Source organism: Esox lucius, chromosome 18, assembly GCF_011004845.1.
Source record: "Esox lucius isolate fEsoLuc1 chromosome 18, fEsoLuc1.pri, whole genome shotgun sequence".
In the NCBI taxonomy this organism is placed as follows: Eukaryota; Metazoa; Chordata; class Actinopteri; order Esociformes; family Esocidae; genus Esox; species Esox lucius.
In genome coordinates this window covers 4,722,228-4,737,781 of record NC_047586.1, presented here as the reverse complement: position 1 = coordinate 4,737,781, position 15,554 = coordinate 4,722,228, and the positions used below count along the sequence as shown (strand labels likewise).

At 43.9% G+C, this 15,554-nt stretch overlaps 1 protein-coding gene across 2 annotated transcripts; it reads left to right on the top strand.

Moving 5' to 3' along the window:
* Positions 1–1,738: 1,738 nt before the first annotated feature.
* LOC105023100 (calpain-1 catalytic subunit) lies at positions 1,739–14,124 on the top strand. 2 transcript variants are annotated; one of them, XM_010892013.5, is made up of 22 exons: positions 1,739–1,849; positions 5,925–6,239; positions 6,717–6,786; positions 7,368–7,486; positions 8,466–8,599; positions 8,710–8,878; positions 8,970–9,053; positions 9,234–9,319; positions 9,407–9,481; positions 9,824–9,984; positions 10,109–10,269; positions 10,399–10,410; positions 10,601–10,812; positions 10,993–11,032; positions 11,176–11,241; positions 11,336–11,393; positions 11,815–11,879; positions 11,994–12,062; positions 12,218–12,296; positions 12,510–12,626; positions 13,049–13,107; positions 13,444–14,124. In XM_010892013.5, the coding sequence occupies exons 2-22, from the start codon at positions 5,988–5,990 to the stop codon at positions 13,468–13,470; spliced, it is 2,115 nt and encodes a 704-aa protein (XP_010890315.1). In that variant the 5' UTR covers positions 1,739–1,849; positions 5,925–5,987; the 3' UTR covers positions 13,471–14,124. The 2 variants fall into 2 exon arrangements, with proteins under 2 accessions (XP_010890315.1, XP_010890316.1); XM_010892014.3 differs by lacking the exon at positions 1,739–1,849 and adding an exon at positions 2,010–2,097.
* The last annotated feature ends 1,430 nt before the right edge of the window (positions 14,125–15,554 follow it).

The window sequence follows — 15,554 nt, the reverse complement described above, 5'->3', positions numbered from 1 at the left end:
CCAACAAAACCCTTTTTTTTTTAGCATGGCAAAACAATAAAACAATGGAAGTAGCCTGCAGTCTTTGTGAGTTATGTTAGGCCCAACTATTTCAAAGGTTCACATTAGTTTATCTTGTATTAGTGATAAATTCCACCAATTAACTTTGGTTAATTTATCGTTCAATGGTAATAAAATGTCAACAAAAAAAACACGTAGACAGTAAACAAGTCGTCCCCCAAAAAAATACAGCGCACATATCAGGCAAATTGTGGTGAATCGGGTGAGGTTTTGTAAATGCAGGATGTCAGTGGCACGCTGTGGCATCTTTTCCAATTTGCATCACCGGAATAGCGTTTTGTGTGTTTTTTTCATCCCATAAGGGTCTAGAATGGATATGGCAATTTTTTGTTGCCAGACGTGTGGGTTTTAATTGGTGGATCTCTCCTGATGACCCTGGACTTTGGCTGTCTGGTTGATCCTCTGGTTGATCACAATTCCAACTGGTTCATCTTCAACTGGGTAGTAAAATATAATGAATTTGACTACTTTAAAGTGGATTTGGCCAGCTCAGGTGCACTGGCTAAGCTGTAACCGACACTATCATGGCATCGGGTGTTACCACTCTCCAGCTCTGAGACCAGTGATGATGGGTGGTTCGCGAACGAACGGCACTGTTTGGTGTACGTTTGAAAACGAATCGCATTGGCGAAAGGAGACGTTCATTTGGCTCACAATTTCCTTAATTCTAACGCTCAAACAATGATTATTTGCATATATGGCGAAAAACTATTAATGAAAGATTGTATATCCGCACTGAAGATTCAATTAATTGTTTTGGGATAATGTTTAAGCATTTTAAACGAAGAGCCGTTTGGGAGCTAAATGAGACGGCTCTTTCAGGTGAACGGAGCCAGAAGAGCCGGCTCACCAAAAAATACTCGGAATGCCCATTCCCTCCTGAGTTCATCGAACGGGGAAAAGAAAAAGAGCAACCCCTAATGGTTATAGTGAGTACATATTCCAACCAACTACGCTTGCACCACTTCAGAAACTATTGAAATGTATACAATGTCCAATGTAATTATTGGAACAGTGTTTTTTTTGTTCTGTTCCCCGGACGTTTGGCTCTGAAATCAAACCATTAGGCAACTGTGAGATTAAAGCAAACATTTTATTTCGGGATATTTCTGTACCATTTAGAAAGGATTGGGACAGATGAATGTCGAATTCAAGCATCTAAGTTTGGTGGCATATCCTCTGAATGCAGCTCATGCCTGAAGTCTGCGATCCATTTGACCCCACTGAATGCTTACTATCTTCTCTGGTGGTCTACGGTACCAGCATTGTTCAGACTTCAACAACTTGAACTCAATTTGTTGGGAGTTACAACTTTTGGCCATAGTTTAACGTTAGTTAGACTTAAAGATTACTGTGGTTAAGGTTGTGTTTAAAACATAATTTTAAGACTATATTAGAAATAGACTGTGGCTTTTGCTTAATTACGCATTTCAAACAAGGGACGATACATGAACTAAGCCGAGTTTATGTAGGAATTTCCTGAGAACTACCACTTTATTAATATAATTTGACAAATGTCAATTAAGCAAGATGACAACTTGGTATTATCATTGTTAGTAAACGCATTAAGCAAAATTGTTATGGCTTGAAAAAAATGTAGGCAACATGAAATTCAAGCACCAGAACACAATAATGTCAAAATTACCACGTCCAACTTCCCAGTTTCCTATTTCCGACGAGCAACTTAAGCCAGCCCAGCTGTAGATTGAACGGAACTATACATGCGAGGGAGGTAGCATTGAACAGAAGACATATCGATCCTCACATTAACCAGCATCAAGTAGACAAGGTATGGTGATTTCGTTATCTTTTTATGACGTGAAACCTACAATTGAACAAAGTATAGCTATATTACTAGTTTACTACACAGGTAACTCAACTTTTAGTTGAGTTTCATTCAGAATTTGCGGGGGCTACCTTGTAATTAATTCTCGAGCGAGTGTCGGTAATATATAACCCTACAAATTGTCTTCTGATCATATACATCTATGTAGCAGTCGTGCAACAGGTGTCTTGACTTTACAGAATACTTAATGGGTAGGTCTATTTATTTTATAGTCTGCATGTTTTATGGACTCGACAGATCCATTTTATTTCGTTTCTTCTGATGGCAGTGTGTGTTAAGTTCTCTTTTGTCATGTTTTGAATTAAGTAATTACCCTTGTCTCACTGTACCATCTAAATACTGTCAGACTCCATGAAACAGATGTGGTCCGGCTTTTCGTTTATTTAAAATGGCACACCTAATTGTGTGGAAGGCATGGAGGAAAAACTTGTTCAGAGAACTTTGCCAAGGATATTTGATAGTTATCTGTTCATGTACTCCTGTTAATGTCGATTACTTTTGTGCCCACGCGTTCTTAACCAACCACATACAGGTCCTTGAATTATTAAATGATGTAATTACTGCACGGTTTTTACTTTATGGAATGCAACAAATAACATAATTTACTTTTCGTAGCAGGTTAGTAGAATTTACACAGCAAGTAATGATAAATGAAGTAGCATATAATGCCAGTATAATTTGGTTACCTATAAAAATGTTAGGAGTGTATAAAATGATACGAAAATAAACTCGTCAATTTGACAATGGCGTAATTTGTAGCGTAGTGTCCTCGGGACATGACCAAAAGCGTACACCTTATCATCCTTATCTATGCCCCACATACACCCCTGAAATATGGAGTCAAGTGTAACAATTCCGATAAAACATATGATTCAGCTGCGTTCTACAGTGCCACAAGTCAAAATAAATGAAACAGTTCAAAGGGAATAACGACGAATATCTACAATTTGTTAATGTTCAAATATCGCGTAATTTTTCTGGACCGTCTCTCTGCACGCAACTCTCTCACTCAGGGATAGCGGGGTCGATCTAGCGCGAGTGCGGCGTCATCTGGTTATTTTGCTCTCCCTCCTCTAATTTGATTTGATACACCGTGAAAAACGGATGTTCTGTCACAACAAAAACACAACATTGGCGAATCTTAATCGATTGTGGTAAATTCCATATACATTTTATGTGATAAATGTCTCTCGCGATAAATGTTTTTCCAACATAGACGGCTCATGGGTTTACAATAGAGAAGCGTAAGTTGGCTAGCTAACGCCATCTTAATTAACTAATTTATGCGGCCGGCAAATTGAGAACACTTAACGGTGTGATTTCTAATCTCCAAATCCATTTAAGAACTGTTGTTGATGTAATCTTTTCCAGGCTGATAGTCATAAAAAAAGCAATTTATTTTGATTGCGGCTGTGTACTGACAACTCCAATCTGATGTCAAGAGCCAGCATCAGTCAGATTAACAATACCAGTAAAAAGTTTGGACACCCCTACTCATTCAAGGGTATTTCTTTATTTTTATTGTTTTCCACATTGTAGAAAAAATAGTGAAGACATAAAAAAATAACACATGGAATGATGTAATAACCAATAAGTGGTTACTACATATGACTGTAGCCACCCTTGCTTTGCCTTGATGGCGGCTTTGCCCACTCAGAGTATTCTCTAATCCAACTTCATGAGGTAGTCACCTGGAATGCTTTTCCAACAGTCTTGAAGGAGTTCCCACATATGTCTCTTTCTGTCTCCTCTCTGTCACCTTATCTCTGTCACTGTCTTTCTGTCTCCTTTCTGTCTCTTTCTCTGTGGGAATCTGTGGGTGTGCTCGAGTACATGATTCATGTGTCATATGAACAGGATACAGAATGAACGTACCATTCAACGTGTGTGTGTCCGTATGTGTGTGTGTCTGTATGTGTGCATGTGTGTTTACTGTGTACAGCATAATAGTTGTCAGGTGTGGTTGGAGTACCTGTGTGGCCAGTCTCTTCTACAATTAAGGCTGACTTACTTATAGAAACAACAAACCCCTTTGAGTTTTTTAAAATTGTTCTTCTGTTCATATTATAATGCAACAAATGTATTAGTCTTAAGACAAGTGTCGACCATTGGAATATTTTTCTATTATGCTTTTTAGATAATGTAAGTCAGCCTACTGTCGACACACAGGCTGACTGTGGTGTTTCATCACTTTACAACAGGTACTGTAGGCTACAGAACAAGGGCTTCAGCTGTTTACTTCCTTGTAATCTGGTGCACCAACCTGTTCCGCCCATTGACACTGTCTGTATGTAGAACGTAGGTCTGAGGTCATCCCGTACGCAATACAAAGTGTTGTTTATTTCAAATAAAGGGCTTAGATAATTGCAGTGGTTTGAATTTGACTCCCTTATCTTGAGTGCAGGGAGAACATTTTGCAGTTTCAAAGATAATTTTCTGATATTCTACACAATTCTTCACACAATTTTACGTCTGCATGGTACAAATGCAACCATATTGTCTAGCTTTAATGTACCTTATTGTTTTCAAAAATGTATAGGTCAATTATTTTTTTATTATTTAAGATAAGAGAAAACAAGTTATTCAATCCCCCAAAAAACTACAATAAAATTAAAGAAAGATCCCAAACCTATGCAGTGTAACCCCCTAAGGCAGCTGGAACCTGTCGCACTAATACCTAGAACAAACATCCCACAACCCACCTAGAACCAAGATGCCATACCTATTCTGAAACCAAGCCAGTTTGGAAAAACTGACACTAAAAACAAATAACAAGTTAAAACATGTCAGCGAGCAAGGTTGATTTGTCTGGACCTGCAATGATACTGTTTCTGTTAAGAATACACTACCTGCCTACCTGTCCTGAATACCTGAGCACTTCCCTGTCTGCCTGTCAATCCACCATAGCCACAGAAGATAGAAATTGTTCTGTCAAACACATGTAGCAGAATGAAGACAAACTGCACCTCTGTAAGGGGTCAGTAGTAGGGATTCTCTTGCTGCTTAATTAAACTGGCCACAATATTGCCAAGTGTTGGGCATTTTTCCACTATTGTCCACATATTATTTCTCACAAGGTAGTACACCACTCAGCCTAGTTCTACCTTTAGGACTCAGACATTTGAATGTCAAATCGGTGTCAGTAAACAACCAGCCCCAAATGGGTGTGGGCTCTGTCAGGTGGGTGGAAGCTGGGACTCGGCGTCCCCTCGCCCCACGCGTGATCTCAAATCAAATGTTAAGTTCGTTAGTCACCCAGGCTACCTGCTGTAGTGGAGGCGTGAGGTGTGCAGTGGAACGTTCACCTGCTGTCTCTGTAAACGGTGAAGAAACCAGACAACCAAGAAGTGGAGGGAAGTGGTATTCATACTCATGACACTGACCAAGGATGTGTCCTACACAGCAGGGTATAGGTTCTGCACCCATGAATAGCAGAAGCTCCGTGCTGCGGTCATAATGTGGAAGTACTTGCAACGTCAGGAAGTGAGACAGGGTTTAAGATCTATTCAATAACATCGTTTTGCAGATTGGCATCTGTCATTAACGCATAGCGCTTCGGCCATGAAGTACTGCCATGGGGTTTTGGTCCCTGGCGGTGCCCCACCCTGTTATTTTTTTTTGCATGTCTCTCCCTTAGTTTGTGGCAGAACAAGATTAGAAATGAGAGGGAGTGAACAAATTGAGTGGGGTGTGGAAAGAAGAGAGGGCGGCACCAATTCTCCCCCGGGTTAAACACACTCTCAGTGGCCCGTCGTTGCGTAAATACATTCGGACATAACCTGTTCTCCATTTGAGTGTACTCCCAGAGAGTAGTATCTATGACTCAGCACTATTCACGGTGTTACTTCCCTTGCTCATTCGCATGCTTGCAGAGCTGGTTGAAAATAATGGCTGGTTTAAGGGAGCCACATGCTATTTGCCTACTCTCTCTCTTTTTTGTGTGGATATTGTTTCATGTGCCTGATACATGCAATCTGAAAGTTTTTACTGCAGTTACTCTTCCCTATTCCCAATTTAGACTACACGTCCTCCTTGAGCCACTGACCACTGCACAGCCAACCACATCTACCGTGGGTTCAGAATGGAGCAGGTGTATGCATCTGGGATGGCCGCCAAACTACGGAACAAGTGGGACCGGGACGAGGGCCTGGGCCAGAACCACAAAGCCATCAAGTTCCTGGGCCAGGACTTTGAGTCGCTCAGGGCCCAGTGCCTCCAGAGCCACAACCTCTTTGAGGACAGCCTGTTCCCCTGTGCCGCCTCCTCTCTGGGGTTCAAGGAGCTGGGGCCACACACCTCCAAGACCCAGGGAATAATCTGGAAAAGACCCACGGTGAGATCTCATGGGGAAAACTTTGGGCCTTAGTTTTCAGGAACTCCCTGGGCTTACCTGTTCTTAACGTTACAGATCTTAGGCCCTATCTTAGAGCTTATCCTTTATCTTAGAGCTTAGGCCCGCTCTATCTTAGAGCATAGGCCAGCCCTATCTTTTAGCTAGTTACCACATTGTTTGCTCAAAAAAGAACTACCAGATGGCACCTTTGTGCTTTGAGATAACGCAGGAACAGCTAACAACCAACCTTCCACAAGGGCTCGCTAGAGTCCAGTGGGCCAAGGTAACCCTTGTCCGACACCCCCCGATATGGTACAGTGGTACTGTGCGGAGGTTACTTTACCACTGCCGCACTTTGAAAAAGATCAGTAAGCCAACCGGTTTCTGTGCGGCCGTGGGCGTGTGTGTTTGGATGATAATCAAAAACACAAACCAGGTGTATCTAACAAACCCCCACAACCCCTTTGCGTCTTACAGGAGATCTGCAGCCGTCCACAGTTCATCATGGATGGAGCCACTTGCACTGATGTCTGCCAAGGAGCTTTGGGTGAGCCCCTGACACACAGAGACCCCCCCCCCCACCCCAGTAGAGAGAGAGGGAGTGTGACCGCATCTGCCAGCAAGCCCTACTCCTCCCCAGCAGCCTCAAACTCCCAAAATCACCCATATGCAGCTGAAAGCTGAACTAAAGTAATTTATTTGGATAGCAAGTCTTTATTTGTAAAAAAATAAATATATATATGTATATTCCTGTATATTATACAGGAATATATATATATATATTTTTTTTATTATGAATATCTTACTACCTAAATAAATGGCTTTAGTTCAACTTTCAGGTGCCTCAGATGTTTGCACTGCACTGTATGTATGTACTGTATGTATGCACTGTATGTATGCACTGTATGTGTGTACTGTATTTATGTACTGTATGTGTGTACTGTATGTGTGTACTGTATGTATGCACTGTATGTATGCACTGTATGTATGTCTTGTCTAGTTGGGGTTGGGCCGGAGTTTGTTGACCGATAACATGATCTTGAATTCCCAGGCTCTGTTAAGGTCTGACACCTGAATGGCTCTTGGTCATACCTTGTGTTTTTCGGTCCGTGTGTGGGTGTGTTTCAGGTGACTGCTGGTTGCTGGCGGCCATAGCCTCGTTGACTCTGAATAACAACCTCCTCCAGAGGGTGGTGCCCCAAGGTCAAGACTTTGACAGCCAGTACGCTGGGATCTTCCACTTCCAGGTAAAAAAACACACACACACACACACACACACACAGTCTCAGTCCTGAGCCAGTTATTAACACCTCTTCAGTCAGTACACATTGTTGATGTTCAATTTGCCTACAGGCAGGAAGGTGTGGTGTGTGTGTGCCATTTCATGGCTTAACCCAAACAATACACTGTTGTGTTAACATCTTCTCTGTACACACACACGCACACAAACACGCACCCACACACAAAATAAGTGTTCTGATCAGGTCCTGTGCCCGATTTCACTAGCCTGGTGTCATAACCCTGGTGTCATAACTGTGGGAGACTCATAGTGAATCCCAAACGCTTGAATGCAGACCCATTCAGAGTAGGCACGCTAGCTACTGTAGGGGTCCATACCTTTGTGAGTTTGGAAATATTTTGGGTTCTTGTGATGAAGTCATGGTCAGATTCACCTGAATGTATATCAGTAATGCTTGTCATTTGATGTTTGTATTATTCTGCACAGACCGGTATTCAGATCTTATCAATTTCTCCTCCACTGGAATTCATTCTAAATAATGTTGACATGGAGCAGATGCCGACTCTGTCAAATAGACCCAGCAAGATCAGATAAAGCTTACTGCAGTGAAGCCTGTAATGTGATCAGAAGGTTGGTCCCTTCACAGGAACATTATTTCATGTCCCGCTGAAAGCTTAAACACAGCGAAAGTGTGAAACAAGTGCTAGCTGATTTTACGTGCAGATTTCCACGTAGATTATGGCAGTCAAACACAAGTTGCATGCCGAACAGTCTACAACCAGGAGATCCACATTCTGAGGTACGCACAACTCCTTATAAGGCCCTTGTTTCCCGGTCTCCTCTTCCTGTGTTTTAGCAGGGGGCAATGTGACACTCCGAGCCCCGCCCCCCTATGACACTAACCTGTCAGCAGCATTATGTCAAATGTAAAAACTCTCCTAGTTGGACAGATGCCTGACTACAACTCTGTCCTGTTTCCACTGCAGTTCTGGCAGTTTGGTGACTGGGTGGATGTTGTCATCGACGACAGGCTGCCGACGAAGGACGGAAAGCTGCTGTTCGTCCACTCCGCCGAGGGGGGCGAGTTCTGGAGCGCCCTGATGGAGAAGGCCTACGCCAAGTAAGGGACTGTCACATGCAGTTGTCCTTTCCCCGCTTTCCGCTCGTTTCCCAACGAAGGCCGGGCTATGAAGCACGGGCGCGCTGACGGTTGTGTGTGATTGGCTTCAGGCTGAACGGCTGCTACGAGGCTCTTTCCGGAGGCAGCACGTCGGAGGGTTTCGAGGACTTCACCGGCGGGGTGACGGAGACGTACGACCTGAAGAAGGCGCCCTCTGACCTCTACAGCATTATGTCCCGGGCTGTGGAGAGAGGATCCCTCCTGGGATGCTCGATAGATGTCAGTGGCGATACCCCTCTACCGCCCCAAGTTGACACCGCTGTGTGTGTGTTTCCTGTCCTCTCTGACCGGACCCTTTCTCTGTCCCCAGATCACTGGCAACAGTGACATGGAGGCGGTGACCTTTAAGAAGCTGGTCAAAGGCCACGCCTACTCGTTAACCGGGGTCGAACAGGTGAGCATGTGACAGCCTAGACCGCACCCTTTCATTAACACAGACGGGTCATTTCCCCAAAACGCCAGAATGGGTTGGCTCGGGAAACAAACGTGGCTGAAACGAATGCCGTTAATTTGATCAGCGCGTCGGTTATTTTTGTCAGCCGTGTGTTTATGTAGCGTGACCCTCCCTCTGCAGGTGTCTTACAGGGGAATTATGACCAAACTGGTCCGTGTCCGTAACCCATGGGGACAGGTAGAGTGGACTGGAGCCTGGAGTGACAAGTAAGAGACTTGAGCGCATCTGCACACCCCTCTCAGTAGGTCGTATCACATGGGATCATACAGCTAAACAGTAAATGCTTCTCTCAGCTCCAGGGAGTGGGACGGTGTTGACCCTGAGGTCAGAGGACGGCTGCAGATGCGCAGTGAGGATGGAGAGTTCTGGTGAGTGTGTGTGTGTGTGTGTCCAGAATGTTTCTGTATCTAATGACTGTTGATGCTTACGGTACAGTACATGCATGTCTCACCCTCCCTCCCTCCCTCCCTCTCTCCCCTCCCTCCCTCCCTCTCTCTCTCCCCTCCCTCCCTCTCTCTCTCCTCCCTCCCTCCCTCCCTCCCTCCCTCCCTCCCTCCCTCCCTCCCTCCCTCCCTCCCTCTCTCCCCTCCCTCCCTCTCTCCCCTCCCTCCCTCTCTCCCCTCCCTCCCTCCCTCTCTCCCCTCCCTCTCTCCCTCTCTCCCCTCCCTCCCTCCCTCTCTCCCCTCCCTCCCTCCCTCCCTCCTGCTCAGGATGTCGTTCAATGACTTCCTGAATGAGTTTTCGCGTCTGGAAATCTGCAACCTGACCGCTGACGCCCTGGAGTCCACCCAGCTGATGAAGTGGAGCTCAGCCATGTATCCCGGGGAATGGAGGAGAGGCAGCACCGCCGGAGGCTGTAGGAACTTCCCCGGTAAGTGTGGCGGAGGGGACGTCATTTACATGCCGCCACGTAGAAAAAGAACGACATGGCACAGGGAATAGATCGGCTGGTTGAACACGTGTAATCGGACGACTCTGTCTCCCGCAATCCCTAGCCACATTCTGGATCAACCCACAGTTCAAGATCACCTTGGAGCACCCCGACACGGCCGACCACACGGACTGCAGCTTCCTGGTCGGGCTGATGCAGAAGGACAGGAGGAAGGCTCGCAGAGAGGGCAAGGACATGGAGACCATCGGATTCGCCGTCTACGAGGCAAGAGGCTTGGTGGATTTCGGCGTGTTTTTACAGATAATGGCTGGATAACACAATCGTGTGCAGCAGACGGAATTTATGATTTTTTTTGTTGGCTTCTTACTCCCGTCTTTCTCTGTTTCCCTACAGGTTCCTGAGGAGGTAGGTACTCACCTTAGACCACCTCGTGTTGCCAGACTCATTCACTAACAGTTTTATACTGCTTTCCCCTGCCATCTGTCTTTAGCATGTGAGCAGGTCACGGGTTAGAGGTAAAAGGTGAGGGGCGGGGTTGGTAAGTTTGCCCCCCCCCCTCAAAGCACTTCCACCCATACTTTCTCTGTCCTCTCAGTACCGGGGTACCACCGGCGTCCATCTGAAGAGAGACTTCTTCCTGACACACGGCTCCGCGGCCCGCTCTGAAACCTTCATCAACTTGCGTGAGGTGAGCTCTCGCTTGAAGCTGCCCCCGGGCGAGTACATCATTGTCCCGTCCACCTTCGAGTCCCAGAAGGAGGGAGACTTCGTGCTCAGGGTCTTCTCTGAGAAACCCGCCAACTCCGAGTAAGTGATTTTAAATGTGTGTTTCTTTGTTTGACCGGGTTAATTAACTGACAACAAATTACTTTGGACCATGTCTGTGTGACGTCAAAATGAAGGGCATTATTTAAAATGAAGTTTGGCCATAGCAAGGAGTTTGGTTAGTCAGGCTTTAATTATAGTGTTGTTTTCTGTCTGTGCTAGGGAGCTGGACGATGAGGTTTGTGCCGATCTTCATCCAGAGGTGAGTTGAGCTGTGTTTATGTCCCAAATGGCATCCTATTCACTAACTAGATAGTGCACTGCCATAGACCTGGGTCCCTGTGGAATACGCTGACACCAGACAAAGCAAAGAGTTCATCCATTCCTCTGGGTCTTCCGTTTCAGAACCACCTGGATGAGAGCCAGATTGACGAAAACTTCAAGCATCTGTTCAGGGAGCTGGCTGCAGCGGTGAGGACACCAAGGGAACAGTTGGGGAGAGCCGGATAGAGGGGCTGATGGGATTGTAGTCTTTTCCTCATGTTCTCTTTGTCTGGGCCTTCAGGACATGCAGATCAGTAGCATTGAGCTGCGGTGTATTCTAAACCGGATCATCAGCAAGCGTGAGTCCACAGGAACACTCTTAGAACACAGTAACAGTGTTGCTTCTGGATCAAAAACCCCACTGAATCTCTTAGAACACAGTAACAGTGTTGTTTCTGAATCAAAACCCCCATTGAATCTCTTAGAACACAGTAACAGTGTTGCTTCTGGATCAAAACCCCCATTGGTAACTTTTCATGTGTTTACATGACTCCCGGGACATTTTCAAATACCTTCTGAAAGTATTTCTGAAGTTTCTTATACAGAATCTCACCCACATTCATTCTATCCCAATCTGTTGGTCCTTGTAGGCAGCTTTTCTTAAATTCAAATATGTAAATATTTGCATTTTCAGATTCTCCAGTATAAATAGCTGCCCTGAATAATAACACACATTATTTTCGGTCACCTTGTTCTGTCTTTCTGTCGCCACCATTACAGACAAAGAGCTGAAGACCGATGGATTTGGGCCGGAAGCCTGTCGCACAATGGTCAACCTAATGGACGTATCCTTTTGGTTCTGACCCAGACAGTTCTGGACCACTCTGCCTGGTTTCTCCATTTCTCTCCCCTCTCTCTGTATGCCTGTATAAACAATCTTCCTTGACCGTGTCCTTCAGGATAATGGTAGTGGTACACTGGGCCTGACAGAGTTCCATGTGCTGTGGGAGAAGATCAAACGATACGTGGTGAGATAAGCGTGAACGTCTGCCGTTCACCTTTACGCTTCAGTTCCGCCTGGTCGTTGGATCCATCTCGGTGTACAGCCATTCCGTTGGTTTCTCATCTCTCTCCTCTTTCTTTCCTCTACTGTTTTCTCTGTCTCTCTCCATTCCACTGCCAGACTGTGTACTCACAGTTTGACCTGGACAGGTCAGGGACCATGAATTCCCATGAGATGAGGATGGCCCTGGAATCAGCAGGTAGAGTACAGTCTTTCCCCTGGATGCTAAACTGATCCAAGGACTTTCAGACAGTAGTTTTATTTCACAAGGCATGTTCAGATGGGTTTAAACCAATTGGAGATATCCATTATTTGGGGTTTATAAACATCTTGTGTTTTTGGGGGTTTCAGATTGCATGAAGTGGTGAACTTTTATTAATGCTGTCTCTCTGCTGAATGTTTGTCTCCTCAGGCTTTAAGCTGCCCAAACATCTATTCCAGCTGATTATCCTCCGCTACGCGGAGCCTGACCTGACAGTGGACTTTGATAGCTTTGTGACCTGCCTGGTTAGACTGGAAACCATGTTTAGTAAGTTGAATTAAAACAGGTCTATATGGACAAAAATCCATGTCACAATCAACTGCCAGAATTTATAACATTGTTCAATCAAGCTAAACTGTTTTTTTTTTGTCACCAGCACATTTTCCAAACACATGGGACAAACTATTTGCATATTGTCACAGAAAATGTCAAAACTGCCGAGTAAACATAAAGCATTTCACCTTCAGATCACAAAAACATCCAAAGAGCAAGCAATACAATGTTACCATGGCTATGGGAAACCCCCCTAGAGACAGGAACCTAGGAAGAGACCTACAGAGGAACCAGGCTCTAGGGGGTGGCCAGTCCTCTTCTGGTTATGTCTTTAATGGTTCTAATGACCTGCTTAAAAAACTGGTGCAGGCCAGTGAGAAAGTGTGTGGAAATGACTTTAATGTTAAATGTTACAGAGACCTTCAGGACGCTGGACACGGATGCTGATGGAGTCATTCAGCTCAACTTCTCCCAGGTTTGATCACATCCTATCGACCTCACCTCACATGCTTTTTTTTTTTATGTAATTAATATAGAGGTACAGACTCACTGGTAGCTGTACAGTTGAGATCTATGTCTGATGAATAATTGTGGTTCCTATGTTTTTAAGCATCATGAAGAATGTTCTGTTAAACTGACATAATGAGAATGTTCTAATGAACGGACATGATGAGAATGTTCTGTTAAACTGACATGATGTGGAACTAAATTCGGTCTCTGTCTCTCTTTCTCATATTCTTGTTTTCTCTACTCTCTTCCTGCTGCCTCTGTTTGCTCCTTCCTGCCTCTCTCCTCCTCCATCTCTCTACAGTGGATCTCCATGAGCATGTTTGCTTAAGGGAGGATGGATTCAGTGATGCTTTTGCACAAGACTGCAATAATGTCACCCCAGAAGTTCCGTTACCTTGGCCATTCTTCTCTGTGCTACAGACGTCCACTGGTTTTTTACACTTTGTTAATGTTTCAATGTGATGGGGGGATCGTCATGAGTCAATGTCATGAGTCTATACGACGCTTTTAGACTCAGCCGGAGCAATAGCATAGAAGTCATTAAGAGATCGACACTGCCTCCCACTGGACACGAGGAACAAGTGTTTACTTGTCGTCTTGTGTGATGTTTCCCTATTTACTTATCATATTGTATTTTTGGGGACAGTGTTTCGGGAATAGTCAATGACTATGGTGTTAGTTTGTTTTAAATGGGGGAGGGGGGGGTTGTAGGTTTATTTTAATTGGGGTTGTTTTATGATAATGTTCAGTGGAAAAAAGGGCAAAGGACTGATGTTATCTTAAAGGTATACTCAGCCAATTGACTTTGTCACCAATGGCACTGTGGGACTTTAATTGGTGTCCGTTGGTCCAGTGGTCTAATCCACTGGGTCCAGAACACACACTGTTGCAGTATGGGTTTGGGTCTGAACCCACTGCTCGTTCAGCAAAAACACTTCTCTCTTCACAATTTTCTGTCAAATAAAGCATATAAATAACAATCTTTTATTTTTATTTTTTTAAACAATCATACTATTAAAGGTAGATAGTTGTCTCAAACCCAAATAGTGTAATATAGATTATTGTGATTATGGTTTGATCTTACAGAGCACCATTGAAGCTTCAGAACGGTGGACAATTTTGTTTTACAAGGCTACTTATAGTCATTAGTAATACACAGTATTACTATTAATACTGTGTATTAAAATACTATTAAGAATTATAAACCAGAAGGCTTGAATCCTGAAAGCTGATTGGCTGATAGCTGTGGTATTTGAGATGAAATTTACCATGTACCACACCCCTCACGCTTTATTCCTTGGATATATTTGTGTGGTGTTGCTTGTTATAGTACAGCATGCAGTTTACCAGGTATAGAGCGAAAAGCCAGGCCAATAAAAACAGAAAGACTTAACCACCTAACCCAGCCTTTTGGGTAAAACAGGTGCAAAGTCCTTTTGGAACAGCAAGATGGGTCCTATCGCAAATACCTACTCAATATTCAACCTGCCCTTTTGATGTTTGATGTTCATAAACTTGACCCAGTCTCCACCTTAGTGAAAAGACAGAAACTCACAACGCTCACATTTTCAAGGTTTCTTTCAATCCTGGATTTATTGATTCTTGTGTTATAGTGTCTATTCCATATTCGATATAGGAAAAAGGAAAAATAGAATGTGATGAAGAAAAAAAGGTCCTTTGCACTCTTTGGCTCCACCCATTTGCTAAACTTTGGGTCTTTAAACTGTATTATGGGTCTATGAATGAGAAGGAAATGGCCAGGAAGAACCCCAAAGCCTGGTATATAAGAGAGCAATGTTTAGCAAGATTTCCTTCGCTCCTCGAATACATATTCCTTGCGGGAGAGAACTTTCCTTGATCAGAATAAGGTAATGTCTTTTATTCATCCAACACCTGGGCTATCTGTAGAATGTAATATACACACTATGTTGGTTTCAACTGACTACCGAATTACATTTCACATTGGTTCTTGCAACGTCTTGGGAATACATTTCAGCTGCTTTTTTTTTGTTGCTATTTATGGACATTAATATCGTAATTAATTGGTTGTCATTGTTTTGAAGTACTTTGACAATGGAAATTGGTAATGCACACATTGCATGTGTGACTCCTAGGTTTTTGGTTATATTGGTATTTGCCCATTGAACTTCCCAAGGGCTCAGGCTTAAATAGTTGTGCAGTATTATTGCTGGAAGTTATAAGGAAACTGGTAGTAAGGTTACAACTGTTGATCTGGATTAGATATTAAGGACACTTTAGTGTAATTACACAGAGATCAAAGTTATTCATTCATCAACATCCCATGAAATGTCAGTATTACTTGATCTGCCCACACGAATTTCAATGTAAAGGGTTGCAAAAACACACTGACATAAAACAAAATGTAAAGCGACATGTAATGATGTGAAAACA